Source organism: Ursus arctos, unplaced genomic scaffold, assembly GCF_023065955.2.
Source record: "Ursus arctos isolate Adak ecotype North America unplaced genomic scaffold, UrsArc2.0 scaffold_2, whole genome shotgun sequence".
Lineage (NCBI taxonomy): Eukaryota > Metazoa > Chordata > Mammalia > Carnivora > Ursidae > Ursus > Ursus arctos.
In genome coordinates this window covers 80,077,755-80,091,384 of record NW_026622874.1, presented here as the reverse complement: position 1 = coordinate 80,091,384, position 13,630 = coordinate 80,077,755, and the positions used below count along the sequence as shown (strand labels likewise).

The following is a 13,630-nucleotide window of genomic DNA, read 5'->3' as shown; positions in this document are numbered from 1 at the left end:
TATTGTGATGAGCACTGAGAAATGTATAGGATTGTTGAATCATGTTGTACACCTGAAACTAATATTACACCGTTTGCTAATTATGCTTGAACATAAAGAAAAACACACGTATGGATCAAGAAGGCACCTCAATAGAAATTTAAAACTATTTTGGCCAAAGCAACCTTTTTCATGACACATCTCCAAAGGCAAGAGAAACAAAAGATAAAATGAACTTGTGGGACTTCATCAAGATAAAAAGCTTCGGCACAGCCAAGGAAACAGTCAAAAAAACTAAGAGGCAGCCCACGGAATGGGAGAATATATTTGCAAAAGATACTACAGATAAAAGACTGGTATCCAAGATCTGCAAAGAACTTCTCAAACTCAATAGGCGAGAAACAAGTAAACAAATCATAAAATGGGCCGAAGATATGAACAGACACTTTTCCAGTGAGGACATACAAATGGCTAACAGACACATGAAAAAATGTTCAAAATCATTAGCCATCAGGGAAACTCAAATCAAAACCACACTAAGATACCACCCTACGCCAGTTACAATGGCAAAAACTGACAAGGCAAGAGACAACAATTGCTGGAGAGGATGTGCAGAAAGGGGATCCCTCCTACATTGTTGGTGGGAATGCAAGTTGGTACAGCCACTCCCAAAAACAGTGTGGAGGTCCCTTAAAAAGTTAAAAATTGAGCTACCCTATGATCCAGCCATTGCACTACTGAGTATTTACCCCAAAGATACAAACGTAGTGAAGAGAAGGGCCATATGAACCCCAATGCTCATAGCAGCATTGTCCACGATAGCCAAATCGTGGAAGGAACCGAGATGCCCTTCAACAGATGACTGGATTAAGAAGTTGTGGTCCATATATACAATGGAATATTACTCCGCTATCAGAAAGAACTAATTCTCAACACTTGCTGCAACGTGGACGGCACTGGAGGAGATAATGCTAAGTGAAATAAGTCAAGCAGAGAAAGACAATTATCATATGGTTTCTCTCATCTATGGAACATAAGAACTAGGATGATCGCTAGGGGAAGAAAGGGATAAAGAAAGGGGGGGTAATCGGAAGGGGGAATGAAGCATGGGAGACTATGGACTCTGAGAAACAAACTGAGGGCTTCAGAGGGGAGACGGGTGGGGGAATGGGATAGGCTGGTGATGGGTAGTAAGGAGGGCATGTTTTGCATGGTGCACTGGGTGTTATACGCAACTAAAGAATCATCGAACTTTACATCAAAAACCCGGGATGTGCATGGTGACTAACATAATAAAAAAAAAAACATTAAAGAAAATAAAATACTGTGTAATGTTCCAAAAAAAAGAAATTTAAAACTATTTCAATCTAGGTGATAATCAAAATTGACATTATTAGAGGGAAATTTTTAGTACTGAATGGATATAAAAATGTCCAGTGACTATAAAATTTTCTGCTTATTTATGAATAAAAGTATATCAGGTACTTTGGTATACTTACAGCGAGGACGGTTCTCCAGATGTAAATGAGAAAGGCACAAATGCCCAAATAGCCAGTAAGAATGGCAAAGTTCCACAGAACTCCAGCCCCATCAAGGCCGAGAATGAAACGGTCAGGCACAACGTGGACAACCTGAAATAACATTTGAGATAATGAAGAATCTCAACGACATTCACAATGTATATGTCACAAGGAATCAACTTCACAGACTCCCCACCAGCCTCCAGGAAGTAAGCACACCTCTCAACTGCCTCCTCCTGGAGGAGAAGGAGCACAGAGGGGTTACAAAGGAGCAGGGGCCAACTTTGGGGACTGATGAGTGTGTTTGCTCTCTTACTTGGTGATGGTTTCATTGCTGCTTACCTATGTCAAATATCAACAAACTGTATTCTTTAAAAAGATGTTGTGATCATACAACATGGAAGCTGTAGGAAAAATCTAATAGGCAAATCTTAAGAGATTTTATTTTCCCTACAAGCACATTGCAGATATTTTTTCTATAGCTAACAGAACTTAAGAATTTATAAGTCAAAATAAAATAGACAATGCAAGTAAATGTAAATTTAGAGTAGGTAAGAAGTCAGTGACTTCTATTGTACATCCATGAAGGACCTGGATAAACTCCTTTGGAACATTTCAAAAAATACACCCAACATGTATGGAAAAACAGGAGAAAGCAAGAATAAAACATGTACTAGAGATAAAAATGAGAATGTTATATGGACAGATGTTCAGATAAGGACATAAGTGAGACAGACAGGAGGTTTCTCATTAACTCATTAATATAACATGGGATTGTTATTCCAACAAAAATAAATTATAGTTATTGTTTGGTTTCTGAAAACATTGATGTTTTCTTTCAATGCTCACTTTGTTTCTGAATCACAGTCCAAAACATCAGATTTCTGAAGTACATAAAGATTTGCATCATCAGGTGATATTTTGAGGATATCTGTGAGGTTTTAGTTACTCGAACACCTATCTCCAAAAAGCCAATGAAAGGAATCCATGTTCCTATTTCTTAGTATTGTAACTAAATCAGTCAGTAGCAATTATAAAATTTAACTTTTTAAAGAGAGAAAACATTAAAATAAAAGATTGCATTTATTTATTTGAAAGAGAGAGAGCATGAGCTGGGGGAGGGGCAGAGGGAAAGGAGGAAGCCGACTGCCTCTGAACAGGAAGCCAGACAGGGCTCAATCCCAGGACCCTGGGATCATGACCCAAGCCTAAGGTAGACGTTTAACTGCATGAACCATCCAGAGGCCCCTGAATTCTAAAAGAATACTAAATTCCTAGATATGGACCCCAAAATAAAGAACACATCTCATTTTACAAAAACTAGAGTTATAAGTATTTCAGGAGAAAAGACGTTCACGATGCAATTTGTACTAACTCACACCAAGCTTGAATTTTGTGCAAACACAACTCTCTAGAAAGTAGCCCCTGAAATCTATAACATTTCCATCTTCAGCCCTCACTGCTGAGGTCAGGAAAATGTGTGCTGGTGGAAACATACACTGTCTTTGAATAGCCACTGTCTGAAAGAGAGCAGTAGCTGTCAGCACTATGGTTGATCACGGGGATCAATTGCACACAAGACAGAGGCCATCTTGTCATGAATGTAAAACACCCCCAGTCGTGGGCACTCGGTACATCTGGCAGCTGTCTGGATGCTGACCAGCAGCTGACTCTTAACTGGATGACATCCAATGGGGCCAATAACACTAGGTTTTCAGGGACAGTGGCCATGAGCAGGTGGAGGTGGGAAATGCAAGACCAGTTAGTTCATGCAAGAGCCCAGAAATGAGGCAGGGTGAGAAAGCTGAACTGATGCAGTTGAGATGATGACTGGGTAGAGGGGAATAATTCCAATCAAGACTACCAAGAAATGTCCTCCTTTGAAGACTCAAAAGAAACAGAACAGAGTCTATTTTGACTGGAGGTATTTGTGTGGAATGATTCTGCCTCAATATAAGGATCCTTCCTGACTACTGACACTTTCCAGATCTCTCTGTAAGAATCTGGTGCAAGCCGATCTAAAGAAGTCTACTTATTTCTAGGGGTGTTCCCTGTCTGTCTCTTTCTTTCTCTCCTGAGGGTACAGGTTTTACTTTTTAATGACAAAATGAAATATTCACACTGGAAACCAGGTATTTCTTTATATTTGGACAATCCTAAGGACGTTCAGGACCTTTTTACTTTGGGGAAATCAACACTCTGTACATACTTGGCCTAAGAAAGGACGACAACTCATTCACTTCCTGATCCCACCACTCCTAGTGATTTTCCCATGACAAATGTCTCAGCAGAATAAGGTCACTTAGTGTCTGCTGGGCGTCTCAGGGCTCCCATGGACCTGGTGGGACACAGAGTCCCTGGGGACAGCCTCCAAGACCAGAAGGAAAGGGCTGACTCAGAACTTGTTAAAAGTCAACAAACCAGGAAGCATGGAGCACAAAGGACATTTCACTTTTTTTTTTTTTAAGATTTTATTTATTTATGTGACAGAGTGACAGAGAGACAGCCAGTGAGAGAGGGAACACAGCAGGGGGAATGGGAGAGGAAGAAGCAGGCTCATAGCGGAGAAGCCCGATGTGGGACTCGATCCCGGTACGCCGGGATCACGCCCTGAGCCGAAGGCAGACGCTTTAATGACTGCGCTACTCAGGCGCCCAGGACATTTCACTTTTTAACACTCTAGTCCCAACACCAATGCTTGAGATATCTTTGTTCCCAGGGCTGCCAAACTCCACAAATATCAACAATGTGCTGATAGGAAAACAAACTACACATAAGATGGACCCTAAACTTACAAGGCTTGAAGCAGCAGCTTCACCGGGCTTCCAGAAGCCAGTCTAATACCCATAGTTCCTATTAAATTCGAGTTCCTGACATTTTTAAGGACAATTTTAATGAGATATAATGTACATATCATCTAAGCCCCCTCTTTAAGACAAAGAGCTCAATGGCTTTTCGTATCTTCACAAATCCTTCCTTCTTGACACCATAAACCTAGTATTTTCAGGTTTCCATCCTGCCAGCACTGTGGTTTTTGGACCAAGCAGCGCAGACAGGATGTAGAACTTGGTGTGGACAGTTGTGGCCACAACCCCTTCAGGCTGACCGAGAAACCTGCCCTGTGGTGCTCGGTCTTCAGGGAAATGTGAAGGTCTTCTGAAGTTCCCATCAAGAACCCCAGGAAAAAGCTGTTATTTAACCACCGTGTCAAAGAACCCACTAGGAAGGAAGACACTACCAGCAGCTTTGGGGCACCTGGGTGGCTCAGTCAGTTAAGTGACAAAGTCTTGGTTTGGATCAAGTCGTGATCTCATGGTCCTGAGATTGAGCCCCTCTTTAGGCTCTGGGCTCACCACACAGCTGGCTTGGGATTCTCTCTGTCCCTCACCCTCTGCCCTTCCCTCTGCACCTGTGCCCTTTCTCTCTCTCAAATAAATCAAATCTTAAAAAAAAGAAAAGAAGGAAGACACCACTGAAGTGCCATGTTAACTCACATTTGGGTTTGGGTAACTGGGACATTGGAGCAAGAGAAGCCAGAAGAGCAGCCTCTGCATCTTCATCTCCTGGCGCTTTCAAGGGGTGCTGGGGCACCAGGGAGGAGGTGGAGATCGGGGGTGGTGTGGAAGTGGGGGTGGGTGGGGTAGGGAGTGGTGGGAGGGGATAGGGTGGTAAATAGGGATGGGGGTAAGGTGGAAATAGAGGGTAGGATTGGGGAAGGCGTTTGTCAGGACAAGAGGAGGTCTCGGACAGTGTCAGGGTCAGATCAAGTACTCAAGGGGAGGCAGGAGGGTTCAGAAAGGTTAGTAGGTCAGCAGGTTAGTAAATCACTAGGTCAGCAGGATACAGTAGCAGGTTAAACGATTGGAGGAGGATTCACCTTCTTCCAAGCCTTCACCTGACTGAAGGTATCCTTAGCAACGCAGAGACTGTATACTTTCTCTCGACCAATCAGCTGCCTTTGCCCCTGGTACATCATAACGGACACCCCGTGTGACCTCGTTTGTAAGTAACCGCTTCCCAACTGTCGTCTCACCACACACCATCCCAACGACAGGTCTTCTCTGGAACGTTGGCAGACCTTCTTGTTTCTGCTCCCTCCCAACCCAGGTCCCTGTTCCCTCTTTTTTTCTATCTTTTATTTATTTATTTATTTATTTTATTTATTTATTTATTTATTTATTTATTTTTATTTTATTTTAATGTTTTTTAATTATATTATGTTAGTCACCATACAGTACATCCCTGGTTTCTGATGTAAAGTTTGATAATTCATTAGTTGCGTATAACACCCACTGCACCACGCTATACGTGTCCTCCTTACTACCCATCACCAGTCTATGCAATTCCCCCACCCCCTCCCCTCTGAGGCCCTCAGTTTGTTTCTCAAAGTCCATAGTCTCTCATGCTTCATTCCTTCTAATTACCCCCCATTCTTTATACCTTTCTTCCCCTACCGATCTTCCTAGTTCTTATGTTCCATAGATGAGAGCAATCGTATGATAATTGTCTTTCTCTGCTTGACTTATTTCACTTAGCATTATCTCCTCCAGTGCCGTCCATGTTGCAGCAAGTGTTGAGAATTCGTTCTTTCTGATAGTGGAGTAACATTCCATTGTATATATGGACCACAACTTCTTAATCCAGTCATCTGTTGAAGGGCATCTCGGTTCCATCCACGATTTAGCTATTGTGGACAATGCTGCTATGAACATTGGGGTGAATATGGCCCTTCTCTTCACTACGTCTGCATCTTTGGGGTAAATACCCAGTAGTGCAATGGCTGGGTCATAGGGTACCTCAATTTTTAACTTTTTTTTTTTTTAAAGATTTTTTTATTTATTTGACAGAGATAGAGACAGCCAGCGAGAGAGGGAACACAAGCAGGGGAAGTGGGAGAGGAAGAAGCAGGCTCATAGCAGAAGAGCCTGATGTGGGGCTCGATCCCAGATCGCCGGGATCACGCCCTGAGCCGAAGGCAGATGCTTAACCGCTGTGCCACCCAGGCGCCCCTCAATTTTTAACTTTTTAAGGGACTTCCACACTGTTTTCCAGAGTGGCTGTACCAACTTGCATTCCCACCAACAATGTAGGAGGGATCCCCTTTCTGCACATCCTCTCCAGCAATTGTTGTTTCTCGCCTTGTCAATTTTTGCCATTCTAACTGGAATAAGGTGGTATCTCAGTGTGGTTTTGATTTGAATTTCCCTGGTGGATAATGATTTTGAACATTTTTTCATGCGTCTGTTAGCCATTTGTATGTCATCATTGGAAAAGTGTCTGTTCGTATCTTCTGCCCATTTTTTTATTTATTTGTTTCTCGTGTATTGAGTTTGAGAAGTTCTTTGTAGATCTTAGATACCAGTCTTTTATCTGTAGCATCATTTGCAGATATCTTCTCCCATTCCGTGGGCTGCCTCTTAGTTTTTTTTGACTGTTTCCTTGGCTGTGCCGAAGCTTTTTATCTTGATGAAGTCCCACAAGTTCATTTTATCTTTTGTTTCTCTTGCCTTTGGAGATGTATCATGAAAAAGGTTGCTTTGGCCGATGTAGAGGTTGCTGCCTATGTTCTCCTCTAGAATTTTGATGGATTCCTGTCTCACATCAAGGTCTTTCATCCATTTGGAGTTTATTTTTGTGTATGGTGTGAGAGATTGGTCGTTTCATTCTTTTGCATGTAGCTGTCCAATTTTCCCAGCACCATTTATTGAAGAGACTGTCTTTTTTCCACTGGATGTTTTTTCCTGCTATATCAAAGATTAGTTGCCCAAAGAGTCGAGGGTCCATTTCTGGAGTCTCTATTCTGTTCCATTGGTCTATGAGTCTGTTTTTGTGCCAGTACCATGCTGTCTTTGTGATCATAGTTTTGTAGAACAGCTCAAAATCCGGCATTGTGATGCCCCCAGCTTTGTTTTTCCTTTTCAACAGTTCCTTGGCGATCCGGGGCCTTTTCTGGTTCCATACAAATTTAAGGACTATTTGTTCCAGTTCTTTGAAAAATGTCATCAGTGTTTTGATCGGGATAGCAATGAAAGTGTAGATTGCTCTGGGTAGCATGGACATTTTAACTAGGTTAATTCTTCTGATCCATGAGCATGGAATAATTTTCCATCTTTTTGTGTCTTCCTCAATGTCTTTCAAGAGTGACTTATAGTTTCTAGAATATAGGCCCTTTACGTCTCCGGTTAAGTTAATTCCAAGGTAACGTATGGTTTTTGGTGCTATTGTAAATGGGATGGATTCCCTAATTTCTCTTTCTTCAGTCTCAGTATTTGTGTATAGAAATGCAACTGATTTCTGAGCATTGATTTTGTATCCCGCCACATTACTGAATGGCTCTATAACTTCTAATAGTTTGGGAGTGGATTCTTTTGGGTTTTCCATATAGAGTATCATGTCATCTGCGAAGAGAGACATTTTGACTTCTTCCTTGCCAATTTGGATACCTTTTATCCCTTTTTGTTGTCTGATTGCTGTTGCAAGGATCTAGTACTATGTTGAATAATAGTGGCGAGAGTGGGCATCCTTGTCGTGTTCCTCATCTTCAGGGAAAGGCTTCCAGCTTTTCCCCATTGAGAATGATATTTGCTGTAGGCTTTTCATAGATGGTTTTTATGAGATTGAGGAATGTACCCTCTATCCCTACACTCTGAAGGGTTTTAATCAGGAAAGGATGCTGTATTTTGTCAAATGCTTTTTCTGCATCAATTGAGAGGCTCATATGGTTCCTGAGTCTTTTCTTGTTGATATGATATATCACGTTGATCGATTTGCAAATGTTGAACCACGCTTGCATCCCAGGTAGGAATCCCACCTGGTCATCATGGATAATCCTTTTAATGTACTGTTGGATTCTATTAGCCAGGATCTTGTTGAGGATGTTGGCATCCATATTCATTAGGGAAATCGGTCTGTAATTCTCCTTTTTGATGGGGTCTTTGCCTGGTTTGGGGATCAAGGTAATATTGGCCTCATAGAATGAGTCTGGTAGCTTTCCTTCTGTTTCTATTTTTTGAAATAGCTTTAGGAGAATAGGTATTATTCCTTCTTTGACTGTTTGGTAGAATTCCCCAGGAAAACCGTCCGGGCCTGGAGTTTTGTTATTTGGAAGGTTGTTTAGCACTGACTCAATCTCTTCATAATTAATTGGCCTGTTTAAAAAATCAATTTCTTCCTGTTTCAGTCTTGGTAGTTTATAGGTTTCCAGGAAGGCCTCCATCTCTTCCAGATTGCTTAATTTATTGGCATAGAGCTGTTGATAAATGTTTCTAATAATCCTTCCAATTTCATTGGTGTTGGTTGTGAACTCTCCTTTTTCATTCATAATTTTATTAATTTGGATCCTTTCTCTATTCTTTTGGATAAGTCTTGCCAGCGGTTTGTCAATTTTATTGATTCTCTCAAAGAACCAGCTTCTAGTTCTGTTGATCTGCTCCACTGTACTCCTGGTTTCTAATTCATTGATTTCTGCTCTAATCTTGGTCAACTGTTTCCTCATGCGTGGATTAGGCCCGTCCCTCTGTTGCTGTTCCAGCTTCTGGAGGTGAGAATATAAAAACTGCATTTTAGATTTTTCTATTCTTTTGAGTGAGGCTTGGATGGCTATGTATTTCCTTCTTCTGGGCGCTCTCTCCTTCCTTTCCCAACTCCCGTCCTAGGGCCATTGGCTGAACAACATAAAAAACAAAGGAGGATAGAACTGCAACAACAATCAAATACTCAAGCAGGGTGGGAGGTTTCAGCCCCCTCTCAGCAACTCAGTGCAGATTGAACATCCATAAGATGTAGGTCCTGAAAGCAAACCATCTGAATCCCACAGCTATCTCCACATATCTGTCCACATCCTTATACCACTGTGGAGGACACATTAACTGTAGGCACACAGGGTGCAGTTACAAAAATACACCCGATTTATTTTGTCCACAGGGGAAATTTCAATGTTTCCAGGGAGTGAAATCACACAGAGTACATTTTGGTAATAAAATGGGCTAGAAATCACTATAAAAAGCTAACTAGAAATTCCCGTATGTTTAGAATTTGAGAAGTAACTCTGTAAATAAGAGTAAAGAAATCCCAAAGAAAAAGAGCGATGTTGGAACTCAGTGAAATGAGCATCATAAAATTATAATCAAATACGTCTTCTGGACAGAAATTCCTGGAATATTGGTGTGAGAAGATTGTACGGTCTCAAAATCATCCCTAATTGACCAAGACATTTTAATACTGCAAACAGCGGTAGATCTGTCACTTATCTCTATGACCCTCCTACCCATTAGCTTGGGCTTTACGTTATGAACCACACAGGGAATCAATCCAAGCTGACTCTCATGGGATCTCCTGGGACCTCCAGGAATGAGAGCATTTTAAGAGAAAACGTTCACCAGCTTCTCTCCTGGGAGATCCAGGGGCCCAGGTTACTCGATGAACCCCTGTGATCATCTCTCCTGGGCCCTGTCCTGAGCGGCACTTCCTAAACTGTTTCTCTCTAGGACTAACACAATGTTTCCCCAACTCATTCAGGCCCAAGGCAGCTGAAAATCAGTGCTCTACAAACCACCACTTCATTATTTTGCAAATTTCTTGTAAATAGGAACCATTCTAGCTCTGCTAAACTAGGAAAACAGTATCTTTAACATAAATATAGAGAAACGATAAAAAAACAAGCGAACAAAAACAAAAGAAGGATCACAAAACATTAGTATTAAATTCTGTTTAGATGCCATTGCAGGCCTCAAGAGCCCCAGAGTTGGGCAGTCCTGGTTATAGAAGGAGAGACCAGCTACAGAAGGGGTGGAGTCAGACTAGCCCAAAAGTGAACAGAGAGAGGCCCAGGCTATAAGGGGGACTAGGGAATTCCATGAAGGATGGCCAGGGTCACCTGATTATAACTGGAACAGGGAGCAGGGAAAGAAGAAGCAGTGAACAGAGTTTGGGGGCATCAAACAGGTGAGATCACTCATGGAGGTGAAAAGTGTCCCCAAAGCCAGTGTCAGCCTCCCATCCACAAAGCCCTTCGTGGCCCCTGGAGACAGGGCCGGGAGCCGAGAGTTTGAGATCCAGCTGTGCTGCTTACCAGCTGTGTGACCCTGGGCTGGTTTCCTTCAGTGAACTGCGAGTGTCCACGCCTGTGTCCGTAACTGTGCGGAGGCCAAGTGAAAGACACATGCTGAGCACCTTTGGACATCAGTATCATCGTCTCCATGGGGCAAGTGTCTCCCAGATCTGGTGCCTCACGTCAGCTGTTATGTCACACCAGTGTTGCACTGGTGACAACCACAGGTCCCTCCTGTGTCAGGCCTGTGCTAAGTCGTGTGCTTTGCACACATCATCTCTCAGGCTCCAGATGGCAGGAGGAGGTCATGAAGAGTGGACAGAGTTATGGGCCCCTGGCGAGGCTGAGGGATTCCTGGGCCCTGGGAAGGGTGAGTGAGTGGGGTCCCCTAGGGAGGGCTGAGAAATGCAGCTCCTGGGCTTACCTTGGAAGGAATGGGGGATTGGGCACCCCTGGAAAGGACTGGAGGAGTCTTACAGGATTCCTGGGTCCCCACAGGGCAGATCCCTCCCACACCTGTGCTGATAAAGGCTGGCATCTGGAAGCAACAGCAGCAGCAGCAGCATTCAGAGGCAGCAAAGGGAGCAGATCCATGGGAGGCTGGATGGAGCAGTGAAGAATGGTCTGGCAGCCAAGTGGACTCACCAGGCTGGGCTGCCCTCGGCCCCTTCCCCTTCCCCAGCCACCTCACTAGCTCTGGCCTTGACCTCACCCTCTAGCAGGGCATGGGCAAGCCAGGCAGAGGTGGACACCTGGGGCCAAGGAAGGGTCCCTCCCCAGATCTCTGTGTCCTGGTTGTTGAATAGACAAAAGGAGTCACCCAGGGCCCCTGGAACCAGGAGGAGAATCTGGCCCGAGAGTCCTCTCTGCTGGGGCTTGGGGAGAATCATGGAAGGACAGCATTTAGCACTGGTTCATTCACAGAATAAAAGCACAACACAAGTCCCCTTGGATGCTGATATCCGTTTATTACCCCAGCCACATTCTGAGCGCTCACTCGGGGACTTGGAAGCAGGAGAGTAACTGACATTAATTTAAAAGAACAAAAATGCTGAAATGTGGTGCTCTTACAAATCAACGTCCAACACTCCCCCCCTCACACTCTCCATAGTGGGGAAACTGAGGCAGCCAGGGATTTGGCAAAGATGACACAGTGGTTTCTGAGGGTTTTGCTGATTACATCTGACTGAACTCCTTTTTCCAAAGGTCACTCCTTTTAATCTTGCCAGTGATGGTTTTGGGCGGTTCTGAGACAAATTCCACCTGGTCAAGGATAAAGCAAACTCATCCTGACTTAGTCCAGCTGTCATTTCCTACCAATGCCCCATGCACCTCCTCTGCCCCTGCACAGTCCCCTAGAAGGGGTGGCACCATGTGGTGGCCCCAGTAGGCTCCACCAAGCATGTCAGGGTGTCATCTGACCCTGGAAGTTAGATGCATCCCTGTGACGTGCTCTGGCCAGTGAGATGTGAGTGGGAGTGAGGGGTGCCACCTCAAACAGAACACTTGGGACAACTGAGTCTGGCATCCCCTCTGTCCATCTCATATAGCACCTGGCAGTTACCTACGGTGGGTCTGCTTTTATCCTGGTCCCAGGAAGACCATGTGGGTGTCTGGCAGGAGCAAGAAAGATACTTCCCTCGTTAGAAGCCGCTAAGACACAGGGCTACTAGTTACACACAGTAACATCTGGCCCATGCTAACTGGCAGGCACCCTCCGGTCTACTCTCTATCAGGCAGCACAGCCTAACATGCAAAGCATGAACTCTGTTGTCAGATACACATGGCTTTGAGCTCCAGATCTGCCCTTTTCTTCACTCCAACCTCAGGCAGTTTACTGTGAGTCTTTGAGCCTCCATTTCCACTCTGCAAAATAGACGGTTATACCATCTCAGGTTTGGAGGGGCTGAAATGAAACAGTAATACATGTAAAGCTTTGAGTCCAGTGCCTGGCACACATAGTAAATGTTCAATAAATATTAGCTGCATGCCTTTATGTTTCGAAGGTAGACATTCAGAAAGCACAGGAACGTATTATTACGAAAGAAGGACATGTTAAATTTTTGGCCCGTGTATCCTTTCAAACTTTGTTTTTCAACAAATAGCATAATATTTACATTCATTCACAGCCCTTTTCCTCTCAACAAGATACTGTGTTCTTTCCATGTTACAAATAACTACCTGCATCATGTTTTTAAGTTATATAATATTAAATACCATGAATAATTTAATCATTTCTCTATTGTTGGGCATTTTCATAGGTTGCAAATGGCATCAAAGACAAATGAAGTAGAATAAAGTCCATCATAACGTATTGCAGGCTAGAATAAATATTATTCTATTAACTCTTCTTTGTTATGTATCTATAAACATATTGGGTTGCGATTTAAAATGTATTCCTGGAGAGAATCCAAGATGGAGGAGGAACAGAAGACCTTAATTTCATACGGTTCCTGGAATTCAGCTAGATAGCTATCAAACCATTGGAACATCTGTGAACGCAACACAAGATGGAATAAAAGAATAGCTGCAACTCTCCAAATAGAACAAGTGACCACCTTCTCCAACGTAGGAGGTGTGAAGTGAATCTGAGGTGATATGCGGAAAGATAAACTGCAGGGGGAGGGAACCTCTGTTAGTTGGCTACAAGAAAGTGGTAGAGAAATGTAGCACAAAATCAGAGCTTTTAGAAGTCTGCTCCAGTGAGGGATGTCCCTGCCTGAAAGGTGCCCAGGTGGCAAAACAGGGCAGAATCCTAGGTGGGTTAGTGTGGTCTCGGGATCCCCGGGGTCACAGAAATAACAGGGGTGCCTGAGTGTGGCAGAGCTCGCAGGCATCGGAGCAGGGAGCCACCTGGAATCAGTGAGCCCAGGAGTGGGCTCTTAGCTCAGGGATGCCATATACCATGAACTGCAGAATGGCCAGGCAACCGCTCTCTGAGCAGGGGCCCAGCAAATGGCAGAACCAGCAGAATCCCCCATTCCTCCCCAGGGAGGAACAGCTCAGGGTGTGCACTGCAGGAGTCTGCAGGGTTTAGAGACACCAGTGGCATCCAGGCTTGAGATACAGATGCTCAGTCACA

General features: G+C 43.7%; 1 protein-coding gene across 1 annotated transcript in view; it reads right to left on the bottom strand.

Moving 5' to 3' along the window:
* Positions 1-13,630, bottom strand: part of LOC125281633 (transport and Golgi organization protein 1 homolog) — a 124,289-nt gene that overhangs the window by 14,945 nt on the left and 95,714 nt on the right. Inside the window, exon 7 of the mRNA XM_057315278.1 lies at positions 1,479-1,610. Coding sequence (XP_057171261.1) covers positions 1,479-1,610 — 132 coding nt within the window. The remainder of the gene's footprint in view (positions 1-1,478; positions 1,611-13,630) is intronic.